At 39.4% G+C, this 18,379-nt stretch overlaps 1 protein-coding gene across 1 annotated transcript; it reads left to right on the top strand.

The window, feature by feature from the left end:
- Window positions 1-11,591: 11,591 nt before the first annotated feature.
- Window positions 11,592-18,120, top strand: sox18 (SRY-box transcription factor 18). Its single transcript, XM_057818983.1, has 2 exons — window positions 11,592-12,262; window positions 16,592-18,120. The coding sequence occupies exons 1-2, from the start codon at window positions 11,887-11,889 to the stop codon at window positions 17,743-17,745; spliced, it is 1,530 nt and encodes a 509-aa protein (XP_057674966.1). The 5' UTR covers window positions 11,592-11,886; the 3' UTR covers window positions 17,746-18,120.
- The last annotated feature ends 259 nt before the right edge of the window (window positions 18,121-18,379 follow it).

The following is an 18,379-nucleotide window of genomic DNA, read 5'->3' as shown; positions in this document are numbered from 1 at the left end:
CGTGAGGTGATGTGTTCGTTTAGCATCTGTGGGATGTGTTGTAAATCCGACTGAGTGAAAAGTGCTTAGTTGCCGCCACGTTTTGTGGCCAAATTGACCGAGTGTGTGTTGAGAGGAGTACTTCCGGGTTGTTAATGTGCACGGCTGCACGCGCATCCGCGCCTGCCACCACCTTTGTGTTTATTGCACTGTACAATCCACTTGTGTGTTGTTGATTATTGTGCCGTCAGTTTGCGTTGTTTTACATTGGCACTGATATGCAGTTAACCATAACCCGAAATTCAGAAATTTTGACATTAGGCTTAATCTTAGAATTAGTGGGGTTTAATTGGTCAGTGGAGTTGATTTCAACAAATTTCAAGCAGTTTGTCAGATATTTGTTAGTTTCAGGACTCCGGAGTGGCTAAGCTAGCGCAAAATTCTGATATTCCCCTTTAAATTCAATCATCGGAAAGTCAATTACATGTGATGACATTTTTCTGTTGTCATTCTTATGTTGAGGCGGCAAAGGGAGAAAAATGGGTAAAAAGTAACTGATAGATTACTTTTAAAGTAACTTAGTTACTTTGATAATGAAGTAATCAGTAAAATAACTAGATTACATTTTTGAGGCGTAATCAGTAATCAGTAATTTAAATTACTTTTTCAAGTTATCTGTGACAACACTGGTTATCAGTGCTGTCACTAACACCATTGTAATCTGATTACTTTCTTTCAGTGACGAGTAATCTAACGAGTTCATTTTTACAAACCAGTAATCTAATTAAAGTTAGTTTCCTTTGTGTCTGTGCGTTACTATTTTGTCTCATGTTTGTAGAATGAAGAATGTTGTAGTCATGTGCGAAGAGCATTTTGAATAGAAAATGTTAAAAAAAAGGTTCCCGAGACATGTTCGTTTCCAGGGTAACCGCTCATAGTTACTTCCTGTTTTGGTCTCGAGCAGTGGTTAAAGTGGCTAGAACATCTACTCGACGTGAAGGTCGCCATGGAGCCAGAAATTTTATTGATTTATTTATCATTCAAAATTGTATATTTTCAATGATTTGCAAAATGAAAGTAAACAAAAAAAGCAATAACCCATTTCCTAATTTTTATTTTCCCTCATTTCCTCACATAATAAATGCCAAATCTCAATTTTAACTAAACTTAAGAACATGGATGTATATTAAAATTGAAATTAATGTAAACATTTACTTTTTTTTTTTTTAATAATAAAGATATAAGTAACATACATTCAGAAAAATAAGTACAAATGACTTATATTATGCAATGTGAAATGGAATATATTTTGAAGATCGCGCAAACATTGACTTTTTTAAATCATATGGAAATGATGAGCTGAAATGCATGTGTGGCAGCTTAGCATTTTTTTTTTACATAGCATTTTGACAGTTGCTGTCATATTTTCGGAATCAAAGCACCGTGCACCGGAACAGCATTCCGGCCCTGAATCTTATACCGGAACCGCGTCCTGGCCCTGAATCTTATACCGGAACTGCGTTCCTGGCCGTTCTGACCCACTTTCACCCCTGGTCTCAAGTCACACGCGCCAAGTGTTTTGGGACTGAGAAAGGCATGTGCCAGCGTGAGTGCACATTCGAGCCGAGTGTAGCCACCTGTTGAGATGTGCGAAAGGGATGTTGATCTGTGTGTGTCAATGAATGAACGTGGGTATTATTCCTTCATTACATTCTGGAGGGTTCCAGCGATAGGTTGGAACCGCAACATGCGCTGCCATGTCGTACCATTGCCGTTCCAATCCCGCTTGTCCTCGCGAGGTCGGCAACTGTTGTTTACATCATATTCGTGTTGCACAATAACGCCGTGAGGCAATGTGTTTGTTTAGCATCTTTGGGATGTGTTGTATGTCCGATTGAGTGTAAAGTGCTTAGTTGCCGCCTCGTTTTGTGGCCAAATTGACAGTGTGTGTGTGTGTGTGTGTACAGCTTACTTCCAGGTTGTGCGCGTGCCTCCACGCCCGCAGACACCTTTGTGTTTCTTACACTCTGCAATTTATTTGTGTGTAACCCTTAAACCCTAAACCAAAATTCATGATTTTTTTTTCATTAGACTTAATCTTCGAGTTAGCGGGGTTTAATTAGTCAGTGGAGTTGATTTCAACAAATTCCATGCAGTCTGTCAGTTATTTGTTAGTTTCAGGGCTCCGGAGTGGCTAAGCTAGCACGAGTCAATAGTGGTTGAAATCAACTCCATCGATTAATTAAATCTCTGCGAACTCGAAGATTAAGCCTTATGGGAAAAATTATGATCTTCCCCTTTAAATTCAATTATTGGAAAGTCAGTTCCAGTGGTACCTTGACATACGATCGCTTTGACACATGGTCTTTTTGACATCCGACGTAAAATTTGACTCGGCATTTATTCCTACATCCGACGACATGCTCGAAATACGACGACATGATAGCACCGCAGACGGTGTGAGAGAAATCAACACAGGTTTCAAAAAGGTTGGTACAGGTGGTGAAAGAAGACAAAAGGTGACGCTTACCATAGAAATGAAGATGCAAATTATAGAAAGATATGAGCGTGGGGTGCCTATCCGTGAACTGGCTCAACAATACATCTCCACCTCCTCCGACCACCGTTCGACAGTCTTTATAAGTTAAGTTGACATCACCAGCTTCGTCAGGTCTTCATCGTTTATTTCAGAACTTATCCAAAACAAAATGCCTACTGTCCCCCGCAGTTGACGGTGTTCTCAAGAAAACATTGAAAGCTAAAGTAACTCTCAACTGCTTCCTCTCTCTGTCACGTCAGTCACGCGGTGCGTTCAGGTACAAAAAAAAAAAACGGAATGATTGGATTTTTATATATATACTGGACTGTCTCAGGAAATTAGAATACACAATATTCTAATTTTTTGAGACAGTCCTGTGTATATATACAGGACTGTCTCAGGAAATTAGAATACACAATATTCTAATTTTTTGAGACAGTCCTGTGTATATATACAGGACTGTGACACACAGGACTGTCTCAAAAAATTAGAATATTGTGTATTCTAATTTCCTGAGACAGTCCAGTATATATATATATATATATATATATATATATATATATATATATATATATATATATATATATATATATATATATATATATATATATATATATATATATATTAGGGCTGTCAAACGATTAAAATTTTTAATCGAGTTAATTACAGCTTAAAAATTAATTAATCGTAATTAATCGCAATTCAAACAATCTATATAATATGCCATATTTTTCTCTAAATTATTGTTGGAATGGAAAGATAAGACGCAAGATGGATATATATTTTCAACATGCGGTACATAAGGACTGTATTTGTTTATTATAACAATAAATCAGTTCTAAATCAGTTATAGAAATTTTATATTTAAACCCCTCTTAATGTTTTCGTTTTAATAAAATTTGTTAAATTTTCAATCAAAAAATAAACTAGTAGCCCGCCATTGTTGATGGCAATAATTACTTACACTATAAAATCAGTCGCACCCAAACGCCAGCAGAGGGCAGCAAAACTCCGCAAAACACAATTAACAGGTGGGCCTTTCACTCTAGTGACATTTAAATATGTCTGAGCTGGGCAAGTGCGTTAATTGCGTCAAATATTTTAACGTGATTAATTAAGAAAATTAATTAACGCCAGTTAACGCGATAATTTTGACAGCCCTAATATATATATATATATATATATATATATGTAGAACCACAACAAAAGTACTTTGGCTAAAATATGACACGCCTAAAATAATCATTCAAGTCATCTATAGGGTATTAAGTTTATAAAATATCAGATCAGATTTAACAAATCGAAGGTTGACATGCATCCTGGTTTGGATTGCAGAAAACATTTCTTAACCTTTCCCATAACCTAAGTATGTTGTACATTAGGGGTGAAATTTAAAAAATGATATCAAGCTCACCAAAAACAACTGAGGGTAGAAAAACAGAATCCCTCCAAAATCTCTGTTTTACATTTTTGGAAATGTTCATTTAATATTTTTTCCTTGTCATATCCAAAGTGTGAACCTATTTCCTCTGTCATGATCCGGTTTAGAGATGACGCCTTAGTTTCTATGTCCAAGACATTTGACACGTCGGACAATTCCTCTCCGAATGACCTGTATCCGGGTGGCTTTCATTTAAGCTGATTGGCCACCGAAGACTCACGTCTAAAATATCGACTTGTTTATGCTTACAGAACAGGTGGTTTGATACCTTCATCTCTTTGGATTTGTAGCAGTGAAGCCTTTCTTGGCCTCCACTGCTGTTCTGCCAAGCACTAGGCCCCAACGAGTTCTGAGGAACCTTCAACACAGCGGGAGTGCCGCCAGCGACATTAAAATAGAGACATTGTGGATTTTTACTTACCGACATTGTCAATAGACTTATGAGAAGCTGTCATCATTATTACATTATAACAAGTGGTAATGCCATCTACAAATCGCAACCAACTATTGTTGATATCCTCAAGCTTCAAACGCTAATCCCTGCAGTCAGAACACACAGACTGTCAGACTGTGCTAGCATACAACATATGAATGATTGCCAAACGCAATCTATTTTTTATCAATTACTGGTCAACATTTGAATTGTTGGGATTTAATAAAACAAGAAACTAAACTAATCAGCTCAAGGTGTACCCCGCCACTAGCCCGAGGTTAGCTGGGATAGGCTCCAGCACCCCAGTGACCCTCGTGAGGATAAAGAAACTCATCTGCTCTGTGGTCAAGATACCATGATAAATCATTGGTTAGTGTGTCTGGCTTTACAGTATTGGGGCTCTAGCCTTTAATCTGGCCTCTGGCCTTCTATGGAGTTTGTATTTTTCGCTATACAGTCCTTGACAGAAGTCTTGTCGCTTATCCAGTTCGTAGAAACAATTGCTAATAACCTGACTTTTAATTATTCAAATAGTTTCAGAAATGGCTCATATGAAAGCTAAGACCCTCCCAAATGATGTTGAATGAGCAAAAATATATTTTGTTCACTGAAAAGAAAAATTATCATTTAATGAAGACATAAAGGTCAAATTTTGGCAAGACAAAAGTTTTGTCGTCTACAGAAAGTAGTGTGAAAATTGAACAAAAAATGTACTTCAAATACAAAAATATGTTACATACCATAAGCGAATTAAGTAGTGGTGCTGTGAGATCCAAATTTAATATTTTGTATGACTTTCATGGGCTTGAAGGACTGCATCCATGCGGTTCGGCAAGGGTTCATACAATTTATTGATGAAGTCATCAGGAACATCGAAGAAAGCAGTCTTGCATGCCTCCCAGAGTTCATTAACATTCTTGGGTTTCATCTTCCATGCTTCCTCTTTCATCGTGTTCATGTCTGGTGACTGGGCTGGCCAGTTCTGGAGAATCTTGATCTCCTTTGCTTTGAGGAACTGTGAGGTAGGAGATTGAAGTATGCGATGGAGCACCATTCCGCTGCAGAATTTGTCCCTTTTTATGGTTAGGAATGTAAGAGGCAGCTAAGATTTGTTGATATTTCAGACTATTTATGTTGCCTTCCACCCTGCAGATTTCTCCCACACCCCCATACTGGATGTAACCCCAGACCATGATTTTGCCACCACCAAACTTCACTGTTTTCTGAGCGAATCTTGGATCCATGCGGGCTCCAGTAGGTCTCCTGCAATATTTGCGGTGACTGTGGTGTAATTCAATGGAAGATTCATCTGAAAAATCCACCTTTTGCCACAAAACAGTGACAGAGCTGTTTAATTACCACACTTTCAAGGAATTTCTCTCCAAAGTCCTTGAAAGAGTGGTAATTAAACAGCTCTGTCAGCACCTACAGGACAATAGTTTATTTGAACAGTTCCAGTCTGGCTTTCGAGCTCATCATAGCACTGAAACCGCATTAGTTAAAGTAACTAATGACTTGTTACTTGCCGCTGACGTTGGATTAGTCTCGATCCTGGTTCTGCTGGACCTGAGCGCAGCCTTTGACACAATCGACCATAATATCTTATTGCAGAGATTAGAATGTGACATAGGCATTAGAGGAGCAGCCCTATGCTGGTTTAAATCATATTTATCTAATAGGTACCAGTTTGTCAATGTAAACCAGCAATCATCATCGTACTCTAGAGTTAGTTATGGTGTGCCGCAAGGATCTGTCCTCGGGCCCATCTTGTTTACGCTGTATATGCTTCCTCTAGGTAATATCATCAGAAAACATAGCATTAACTTTCATTGTTACGCTGACGACACACAACTGTATTTATCAATTAAACCTGAGCAGGTCAGGCAAGTAGAAAATCTAAGCGCCTGCGTCCGAGATATAAATACCTGGATGAGCACTAACTATCTTCTACTTAACCCTGAAAAGACAGAAGTCCTTATAATAGGCCCGAAAAGTGTTAGAGACTCTTTATCTGCCCAGATAGTCACTCTGGACAATGTAAGTGTAGCCTCCAGCGCCACAGTTAAAAACCTAGGAGTTTTATTTGACCCTGACTTATCGTTTAAAGCACACATTAAACAAACCTGTAGAACGGCTTTCTTTCACCTGCGCAACATTGCCAAAATTAGAAATATTTTATCTAAAAGCGATGCAGAAAAATTAATTCACGCGTTCGTTACATCGAGATTGGATTACTGTAACTCCCTACTTGCAGCTTGTCCTAAAAGCTCTCTAAAAGGTCTTCAGCTAGTCCAAAACGCAGCAGCAAGACTTTTAACAGGAACCAATAGAAGAGAGCACATCACCGCTGTGCTCCAGGCACTTCACTGGCTTCCAGTCGAGTTTAGAATTAAATTTAAAATACTCCTTCTTACATTTAAGACCATTAATGGGTTGGGGCCATCTTATCTCACCGATGCTCTGGTTCCATACCGCCCCAACAGAACACTCCGATCTCAGAATGCAGGTCTACTGGTAGTTCCCAGGGTTTATAAAAGTACTGTCGGAGCTAGAGCCTTTAGCCACCAAGCCCCTGTTTTATGGAATCAGCTTCCAGCTAGTATTAAAGAAGCCGAGACAGTCTGCACATTTAAGATTAGATTAAAAACGTTCCTATTCGACAAAGCTTATGGTTAGGCTAGTTGAAGTCGGAGTAGACTCACAGTTTAGTCTAAGCTGCACTAGAAGCTATAATGCTGGGGGCAGTACAGCCGCTGAGTTCTATCTCCATTTCTTACTCTACCTACCACTTGTCTTACTTTATTTCTATTTTCCAATGTTAATATCTAGTTGTCTAGTCTCTTCATCACTAGTCACCCGGTGTCCCCTTTCCCCCCTCCCCTCTGGGAGGGGCTATTTTTCAGCTGCAGCTTCCTGACTGTCCGGACCCCTGGCTGGATTGACGTCCTCGCTGCTACCCCCGTCTCATCTGACCAGAGGGACCTCTTCTTGCTCCTTTACTCCACTGTATTTTTACGGACTATAATTTCGCTTGCTAATTCCCATTAGCCGTTCTGGGGTTCCTGTCTATCCGTCCTGGGAGTGGATCTCTCCTGACTGTGGTACTCCCCAAGGTTTCTCATTTTTCTCCCAATTGACTCTGGAGTTTTTGGAGTTTTTCCTTGCCGGCATGGAGGGTCTTAAGGATAGGGGATACCCAGGACTTGAACTGTATCTATTCATCTTTGTTGCTTCATTTCTAATTGTGTATCATATTGCCTCTGTAAAGCCCTTTGAGACCACTGTTGTGATTGAGGGCTATACAAATAAAATTGAATTGAATTGAATTGAATTACATCTTCGCATGGTATGAAGGAGGAAAAATTATTTTGTGCACCTTTGTCTGGCATTGCTCGTTCACGTCTGTTGTTTGTTTTGTCAAACAGTGAGGCCATTTTTCACCCGTTCATAAGGTATAGTAGGTCACATGCATACAGACAGGGCTGGCCCAGGCCATTTGAGGGCCCTAAGCAAAATAATGCAAAGGGGCCCTATTTTTGGCCCACCATTTCGTCCCAGTGTACTGTGAAACCCATACATGCAATCCAACCCATACGTCCATATTTTGCATATTAATCAAATTTTGTTGCACTGCATACTTCAAACTTCTCACCCCAAATGATTGTTAGTACTTACAGTAGATAGCGCCAAACCTTTTTCTAAAGGAGGAAAGAAAGAAGTTAAGGAAGAACTTTTATTTTTTTAAGTTTGTAATCAAGTATCAAAACTCACAAAAGTCAAATAAAGCAAACTGTAGTAAACAAAATAGAATATAAATTAAACAATTGCCAGATTGGGGGCCCCCTTGTGGTCAGGGACCCTAAGCAGCTGCATAGTCTGCGTATAGGCTGGGCCGGCCCTGCATACAGATCACGTTCTTACTGCAAGAGGCATCAGATAGTTTTATCCGATTCAAATCCACATACAAATGGGCCCAGCTCAGATTTGAAAGAATTGGAATTTAATTCTTCACAATGCGTGAAAAAATTTGCTATGTGTCGGATATGGGCAAAGAAATTGAATTTGACTTGCGTGTGTAACCCAAATTTGTCTTTGTTTTGTTTTGTCGAACTGTGGTGATGTATTTCACTTGGTGATGATGTATAGTTAGCATTCCTACATAATTGCGTTTATACTGTAGAGGCTTTGATAGATTTATGATTTTTATCCACATACAAAAGAGCCCGGGTAGGATTACAAAAAAAAAATTGGGCATGGCTAAATGCTGATGCATAATGGTTTTAAAATTAATACTTTATGCCTTTTTTAAATTGGTTTTAGACTTTTAGAAATGTTTTTTTAAAAGTCGAACAGATTTTGACTCCCTTTTCTGATGGTGGAAAACATCTCGATGTAAAAAGAACCTCTAAACTACTGTGACATTTTTGCCGTTGTCAGCAGGATATCGACTCCACCGTTAGAAAAGGGATAGGACACAGCAGACCTTTTTTGAATGGTCGGGACAACAATTGTTAAAGGCGGGGAGAAATCTCAAAAATGGACCAATGATCTAAGCTGCCAATTTATTTTAATGATCGTCCTCCATACCATACAGGTTCACATTTCACATAACATGTGAAATGATATCAAAATGTGTTAATAATTTCACACATAAATCGCATCTGACTATAAGTGGCACCCCCAGCCAAACTATGAAAAAAACTGCGACTTATAGTCCGAAAAATACAGGTGACTCAATTACTGCCATTAAAAGTACAGTGGGGCAAATAAATATTTAGTCAACCACCAATTGTGCAAGTTCTCCTACTTGAAAAGATTGGAGAGGCCTGTAATTGTCAATGTGGGTAAACCTCAACCATGAGTGACAGAATGTGGCGAAAAAAAAAACAGAAAATCGCATTGTTTGATTTTTAAAGAATTTATTTCCAAATTAGAGTGGAAAATAAGTATTTTGTCACATACAAACAAGCAAGATTTCTGGCTGTCAAAGAGGTCTAACTTCTTCTAAAGAGGTCTAATGAGGCTCCACTCGTTACCTGTATTAATGGCACCTGTTTTAACTCATTATTGGTATAAAAGACACCAGTCCACAATTTCAGTCAGTCACACTCCAAACTCCACTATGGCCAAGACCAAAGAGCTGTCGAAGGACACCAGAGACAAAATTGGAGACCTGCACCAGGCTGGGAAGACTGAATCTGCAATAGGTAAAATGCTTGGTGTAAAAAACATCAACTGTGGGAGAAATTATTAGAAAATGGAAGACATACAAGACCACTGATAATCACCCTCAATCTGGGGCTCCATGAAAGATCTCACCCCGTGGCGTCAAAATGATAACAAGAACGCTGTGCAAAAATCCCAGAACCACACGGGGGGACCTAGTGAATGACCTACAGAGAGCTGGGACCACAGTAACAAAGGCTACTATCAGTAACACAATGCGCCGCCAGGGACTCAAATCCTGCACTGCCAGACGTGTCCTCTTGCTGAAGCCAGTACACGTCCAGGCCCGTCTGCGGTTCGCTAGAGAGCATTTGGATGATCCAGAAGAGGACTGGAAAAATGTGTTATGGTCAAGATGAAACCAAAATAGAACATTTTGGTAGAAACACAGGTTTTCGTGTTTGGAGGAGAAATAATTATGAATTGCATCCGAAGAACACCATACCGACTGTGAAGCATGGGGGTGTAAACATCATGCTTTGGGGCTGTTTTTCTGCAAAGGGACCAGGACGACTGATCTGTGTAAATGAAAGAATGAATGGGGCCATGTATCGAGAGATTTTGAGTGAAAATCTCCTTCCATCAACAAGGGCATTGAAGATGAGACGTGGCTGGGTCTTTCAGCATGACAATGATTCCAAACACACAGCCAGGGCAACAAAAGAGTGGCTTCGTAAGAAGCATTTCAAGGTCCTGGAGTGGCCTAGTCAGTCTCCAGATCTCAACCCCATAGAAAATCTGTGGAGGGAGTTGAAAGCCCGTGTTGCCAAACGACAGCCCCAAAACATCAGTGCTCTAGAGGAGATCTGCATGAAGGAATGGGCCAAAATACCAGCTTGTGAAGAGTTACAGAAAATGTTTGGCCTCCGTTATTGCCAACAAAGGGTACATAACAAAGTATTGAGATGAACTTTTGGTATTGACTAAATACTTATTTTCCACCATGATTTGCAAATAAATTCTTTAAAAATCAAACAATTTAATTTTCTGGGGTTTTTTTTCACATTCTGTCTCTCATGGTTGAAGTTTACCCATTTTGACAATTACAGGCCTCTCTAATATTTTCAAGTGGGAGAACTTGCACAATTAGTGGTTGACTAAATACTTATTTGCCCCACTGTATATGTGTACTATTGACAGCATTAGTGTTGTGGTCGTTAGTAAAAGAAGAAAATGCATTATTTTCTTTATTAAAAACTCATTGATGGCGCTAGATGTTCAAACCATTTTGACTGGGAGGGGCAACTATATGTTAGGTGATTCTATTCTATTCTATTGCTGTCAATGGCAGTCAAAGAGATAATTCTATGGGCACTATTTTTAAACAGCATCTCACACTGCGAATCTTTGCCATCACTTGTTCATTTTTATGATGCTATAAAAAATGCCCTAAGTCTACTGTAAGTGTTAGTGGAAGTCCATATACGGTACTTTAAACGGTGTTGGACAGGTTCCACTGTACATCCGTGTGTGTTTGCGCATACGTGGTTGAGTTTCTGAGTGTGTGTATGCATGAGTGGGTGTGCACTTACATGCGTGTCTTAAATGTGTGTATTGAAGTGTGTGAGAGAATTCTCAGTTGGGCAGAAACAATGGAACCTCTCTGATTACATCTCCCCTGTACAACGGGCAATGTGTGTGCGTGTGTTAGTGTGTGTATGGGATGGAGAAAAGCAGGGTGTGGGGCAGGGGGGCGCTTGGAAGAGAGGGGGTACTGGTGGTCCTAAAAACTTTGCCTCCCCCTCTTTCCTCCTCTGTGACCGCCACCGTTTCCTCGCACACACACACATCTCCTCCCAAAACAGTTGACTGGAATCTCATTGGTTAATTTCACATCTATGAGTGCATGTCATTGGACTCGGTGTGTGTGCGTGTGCGCGAATTTGTGTATCTATGTATATATATAAATATGCGTGGGTCGGCGAACTCTGGCCACAAGTTCTCAAAAGTTCCTAGCGGGAAAGACAGACGTGAGCCACTGAGTTAGACGGATCAGAGCAAGCGAACCAAAAGAAAGACAGTGAAGAAAAGCAGAGATTTTGTGGAATATCTTCTGAGGAATATTTTGGTTTCTTTCCCATTGTCACGCCCCTATCGGATCTCCATGTTTGTACGCGGGATTTGTGGTCCAAATCTATCACAGTCTTGCCTTCATCTGAAAGAGCTGGTGCTTATCTTAGAAACTTTGCAACCCAACACACCGAGAGAGACGTTTGCAGAATTCTACTTGGACTAAAATCAAAGGCCAAGATTAAGCCCAGTTCTGGGATGAATTTAACTGAACCAAGCTTGTCCCGGGGGGCTCTGCTGCATCCTGCCCAGGTATCACTTGTGAGCCCGTCGTGGGCCTCGAGGACCCCAAGTCCTGCTTCTGATCTCGAAATGGGTTTCGAGCAGAACATATCCAGAGACTGTAGCTCTCCTAATGATAATGGCACCAGAAGAGCAGAACCCAGGGGCTTTCCCACGGAAGGTGGCCGGAGTCCAGATATGGTGGGATGCTCAGGTAATGGTAAAGGCTTGGGGGGTGAGCAAAGGATCCGAAGGCCCATGAACGCTTTCATGGTGTGGGCAAAAGATGAGAGGAAACGACTCGCCTTGCAGAACCCAGACCTTCATAACGCCGTGCTCAGTAAGATGCTCGGTAAGAAGACCCTCACCTCTCTATTGTAGTGAAAGCAGTGCTGGACGATTTATCGATTTGATGAAATAATCCAAGTTTAATGCAAACGACTCAAAGCATATTTCATTCAGTTTTTTGTGGGGAAGGGGGGGGGTCAACCTGTTATTCAATAGATTGTTGCATGAGAAGGAGTTTCTTTCTTTGCATATTTATAACTTCATAACATGTGGCTGACAGTGCAAATGTGGGAGAGAAAAAGATTATATTTGGCTGCAGTTTTGCAATTTATTTACAATACTTTTGTCGGACATTTAAATTTCTAAAAAGCTGTTTTGAACTTTCGCTCTCTTTTGTTCTTATTATTCTATTGTAAATGTAGAGTGGAGAAATAAAATCGGAAAAAGTTGGAAAAAAATCGAAGATTTTAATTTCAGGCCATATCAACCAGGCCTAAGTGCCCTCACTTAGGGGACTTTTCATTTATAATAAAACCATTTTAAAATTAATTGATAGTGAAAATTCATCAGATATGGGTTTGTTATAATAAAACAATCTTTTGCAAAATGCCGTATAGCAGGTATTTTCTATATTGTAAAACTAGGTCTCAGTAGTCATATTTAAGCTTATTTAGTAAAAGGTGCATTTAAGAGTGCATTATGTAAGTCATCAAGAGAAATAGCACAAATGCATGTGTAAAAAAACATTATTGTAAATACTGCGCATAAAAAAAATCAAATTCAATCAAAAATCATAACAAATCTTTGAAACTATAACTAAATAATAACTTTTTATCGTTTATACTTAAATTACCCAACCTCCACTGCAGCCTAGTGTTGAAGTTTGACATGAACTTTTTACTTTTTTTTTTAATTCTCCTTCATAATCAGATCGAATAGGCTTGTAAAAATGACAATTGCAATATTGCAATATTACAATTAAGCCCTTGTTTGATCAGTTTATGAATGAGATTTTTTTTTTTAATTACATAATTGCTACAAGCATAATTTTGAACAAAACTGTACATTGCCCAGACAATGCCAGATAGAATTCATTATGACAAAGGTGCATTTTCACTTTATTTGTTTTCTTATTCTATTTCATTTCTACAAATGAAAATGATGTACACAGAACAGTATTTTACAGTACACAGCAGTTTACCACGTTATTTAAATCTCGATGTGTAGTGCTGCTGTCACTGCATTAATATTTTCTGGATAGCATTTAGTGAATAGAGAGGAAAAAATATTCAGAAAATACTGTTTTCTTTGGAATGTTTCGATAATATTACACTCATCTACGTATCAATCATAAACCACCGCACAGAGGCAGTGTGGAATGTAAAGTATGTATATTTATTTAAGGGCTGGGGGATTTAGACAAAAATGTATCTACATAATCAGCTATCATTATAAAGATTTTTTATCATCCCTCGCAATAAGTCTGACATGCAGCAGCAGAGCCTCAATTAACTTTGTGCAGCGTCCATGTGCTCATTATGTCATAAATGTCAGAGTTTAGTCAAGGGCTTGATCCAAAGTGACCGCGAAACTGCTGCAAACTGGAACTCCGCTGGCGTCAGGACGCCGTATGAAATATGGTGCACTGTTGGATGTCACCTTTATGAGATTTGTGCCATTTGCTAGACGTAACGTTGAATGAACCCATTTAACCCTATATAGAGCACTCATTTAACTTATTGGCTACCAGTGATAGCTCTAAATGTCCAATCCATTTTGAATGGAAGAGAATGGCAGCGATCATTTTCCTTTTGCTTTCATGTCTCATACTAAAAGAACTTTGAATACCTGAAAAAATTACTTTAAAACTTGGTATGAGGAAATATCAGACACTTTAAGACATTTTACTTCAGTAATACCACACACAAGCTCTAAACTCTACTCTTAACTCTAATTTCTAATATTATTGTATGCCACAATCACTCTTTGGCTGCCATTGACAACGATAGACGTCCAGTCCAATTTGAATTGCATCGCTGCCAATCCTTCCCAGTCAAAATTGTTTGGACGTCTACCACCGTCAATTGGATTTTTAATATACATTTTAATAACTACCACAACACATACTCTGTGAATGGTTGGCCATGAAAGAGTTAAGATACTTTTATACAATTATCACTTCAAGATGGTACTTAAGACTCGCTGTATTGATTATTGATGTTCCAAATGTTGCCATCATAAAACCGTTTGTTCCCGGTCAAACTGGATTGGACATCATCCTTTTTTTTTTTTTTTTTTTTTTTTTTTTTTAGATCAACTTTAGGCCCCTTTCACACACTTTTAAACTCCGTTTAAATTTAAACATGGAGCACTTATGTGTGAAAGCAATTTCCCGGGTCGACTTACATGGAGATGACGTGGACATTTACCGAGTCGCGTCTTAGTACAATGTCCGGGACTTTCTTATGTGTAAAAGCAGGCATTAAATTCCCGGGTCACAGCGCGAAGACTGATGCCGTAAATTCCATGGCTGGCCGATCGTCATTTCCTCTTTCTTCGCAGTAAGACGAAAACTGGTGAACAAACATCGCAATTATTAACATGGCAAGCTGGGAATAGCCAAATGAAACTGAAAAGATAACGAAATTAAATTGCTATTGGATCGTAAACACGAGGAACAGAATCCATCGTCCATTTTTGGAAATGTGTGTTTTATTTTGTTGCTAATGTCGACCAAAAATGATGTAATGTCCAGGTTATAATATCGCACCAGTTGCCCTCCCCGCACAGAGCGCGCCGAGTCAGCAACACGGGTCTGTGAACGTGTCCAGCCCACGTTATTCCTGGGATATCTCCCCATGTCTGAAAGCCATGACACAATCAAATCCCGCGTCACTTTACACGGGAATTTACCGGGATAAAAGTCTGAAAGGGGCTTTAGAGTGTTAATGGGGGTCATACACAGTGTATTACTGCTTTTCTGTATTTAAATTTTCTAATTCATTTATCATTAAAAAAAAAAACTAAAAAAAATAAAATGTTAAAAATACAATCATGATTAACCATTAAAAAATATCATATATAATATAATTCAGACCACATAATGTGGACAATTTTGGGTCATGTAGTCACATTTGTATACCAAATGTTAATAGTTTGGCTTACATGAACAAAATGTGATGTCCATGTCTGTGGATTCCTGGTCTTTATGTTTATTTTATTTATTTTTTTTTATGACCAAAATCACTTGCGCTATAACGTGTAAAAGTTAACACATCAATGAAGAAAGTCTTCTTGTTGATATCACAATAACACAATATTACTTATTATTACATGAAAAAACAACATTTCTAAGGATCATTAATTAAAACAAACAAATAAATTAAAAAATAGTTCATTTTAAGCAACTCCTAATTTGGATCATATTAGTGAATTCTCATGCAATGCAACACAGAGGCTTATCTAGAGAAAAAGGCACAGTTTTGTCTTTACCAAATTCATAACATGTATAAATGATTGCCAACCAAGAATGTAATAAATCCAAGGTTGTGTGCCAAATCTACATAAAAAATATTTGCATGTTGAGATATGTAGTCAAATCGTTTAGAGAAGTGATTCATAAATCCAACAAACATTTCCAAATCAACGTATTATGAGTGTAATCAATGACAATAAAAGCCAATCGGTTCTGCTGTAAAGACTAAAAATGAAATTCAAGAATTAATAAACCCATAAAGGGTGAATAAAATCATTCATAAGATAGCAATTAATGTCCCATCTTTTGTAAACACTACAATAAATATTTCTAACACAAACATATGCCCTATTGGAATTTATTGAATAACATAATATCAACCACAAATAAATCAGAAACACGTTATGTGAATGAACTCAACAAGACCTATTAATGAAAGGTAGTTCAATGTGGACAATGTTACAACATGGCAAAATGCCAACACACAAACTAGCTAGCTGCACAAGCGCAATGGGGGGTATAGCCTTAAGATAAACTGTAAAGAATTTTGTGAACCAACTGGTGGTTGCCATAAGATTGGATGGAGTTAAAGTGGATCTTTGAGCATTTCTGTCAGCATTCCAAATAGGAAATCAGATGACAGATAGCTTGATGCTTAGAGGGCGGATGAGGAGGTCAACAAAAACAGCTGATTTTGCTAAGGGGATCACAGTTCAATCAACACTTTCCACTGAGGTCCACTGTGTTGTTTTCCTGCTTCTAATTTTGCTTTGCCCGAGTGCATTTTTACAAAAGCCAAACCAACATCTTTCCCAAAGCCTTAACTAGCATAATTTTCTCTTAACTTAACCAAATGCTTGTCACTTTGCATATCAATCACGGCACCAATTTTAACCCTATGCTTTCCATGTGCATCAGGTCAGTCATGGAAGGCGTTAAATTCAACAGAGAAGCGTCCTTTTGTTGAGGAAGCAGAACGTCTGCGCCTTCAGCACCTCCAGGATCATCCAAACTACAAGTACCGCCCCCGCCGTAAAAAGACCACGAAGAAACTTAAGCGTGTGGAGCCGGGGCTTTTGCTTCACAGCCTAGCCCAAAGTCATGGCATGGGTCCCGCTATCATCCCAATGAGTGGAGAAAGCGGCCATGGAACCTCTCCTTATGGACATGCGCCTCACCACCACCACTCCCACAACCTGCTGGGCCACTTCAGGGACCTCCAGGCACACGGACACCAAGACCTAGAGAGCTACGGCCTGCCTACGCCTGAGATGTCTCCTCTGGATGTTCTGGAAAATGGTGTTGGTGAATCAGTTTTCTTCCCCCAGCATGCACAGGAAGATGCAGGAATGGGGGGCTGGAATAGCTATCACCACCCTCACCACCATAACCCGCATTACAGCCATCCCTATGGCAACCACCACAACCCTATGCATAGTGTCCCACCGAGCCATAGTCCTGGAGGGAACACTTTGAGTGGAGGCCGGAATCCGAGAATGGCATCGGTTGAATCGAACAGTACTCGGATGAATACAGCACAAACATCAGGCCGCCATATTGCCTTGAGGAGTCCTATGAAATGTCCCCCACTTCCACATGACTCAGTGTCCTATCCTCAGTCCTCACTCAGCCTCCATGAGACTGTCAAACCCCATCAAGGCTCCCTTCCTGCCAGCTACTATGGCCAAATGTACAGCAATACAGCCCCCAATTTCACCCCGGCTCATTTGGGCCAACTTTCTCCTCCTCCTGAGACCTCGCCCACTTCTTGTTCATCCTTCCTCCCTCATGTTCATATAGCAGACCCATCCAATTCGGAGTCAACAAGTCATTTGGGGTCTTCTTCCGCTGAATTCTGGTCTGAGGTGGACAGGCATGAAATGGACCAGTACGTGAATACCGCAAGAAACCGAGAAGATGTCTATGGACATGGTGGGGTCGGGTCCAAGGTCCTGGTCTGGCGGGGTAACGCTGATCGAGATGGCGGGAGTGAGGAAGGAGTCAGTCCTCTTATATCTGCGCTTTCTGATGCTAGCAGTGCTGTCTATTATAGTGCTTGTATCACTGGTTAACACTTATATTTTAGGTATCGTCCTGCTTTGTGTTTATCTGAACTGTTTTAGGATTCATCTGAACTCTTGATAGATTATGTTGAGCTCACATATTGCTTTAACTCTTGCTTATACTCCTGTGATCCATATTACACACTTGTTCAAATGATGGATATCAATATGCAAAAGAAAAACCCACGGAGGACAGAGAAACAACTTCAAATTTAATAATTTATTGAAAATGTTTATCTCTAAAATCTAATTGTTTTTTAGTTTGGTTCAACAGAATTATTTGAAATCATAAAAAGAGACTGGAATTTGATAAACTGCCTGGTGACGAGCCACAATGCCTCTGGAGGAATGTGTTATACAAAATAAGTTGTCACTTTATGAAGTTTAGGGTTTTTTTGTTGGGTTGTGTTTTTTTTTTATTCACACAAATATGCTAAAAAATGTTAGTACCCTTCCATTAAGCCTACAGAAGTAATAGAAAAGTACACTGTCCAACTGAGAAATATGAAAGTGTCTTGGTCATGTTTTGGGGGTGCTTTGCTACAACATGCACTGGTCGATTTGAATATTTGTGAAGTTGCAGGTCCTGTGGCTTAACCATTTCAGGGACAGTAGTCACTTTAAAACATTTTTGAGCATATAC

Source organism: Corythoichthys intestinalis, chromosome 2 (assembly GCF_030265065.1).
Source record: "Corythoichthys intestinalis isolate RoL2023-P3 chromosome 2, ASM3026506v1, whole genome shotgun sequence".
NCBI classification, from domain to species: Eukaryota; Metazoa; Chordata; class Actinopteri; order Syngnathiformes; family Syngnathidae; genus Corythoichthys; species Corythoichthys intestinalis.
Note: the sequence above shows the minus strand (reverse complement) of the source record. Positions and strands in the feature narration are given on the sequence as shown.

Coding starts and splice junctions, on each gene's coding strand:
- sox18 (XM_057818983.1), top strand. CDS start 11,887: ATGAATTTAACTGAACCAAGCTTGTCCCGGGGGGCTCTGCTGCATCCT. Junction 12,263..16,591: donor CGTGCTCAGTAAGATGCTCG/GTAAGAAGACCC, acceptor CATGTGCATCAG/GTCAGTCATGGAAGGCGTTA.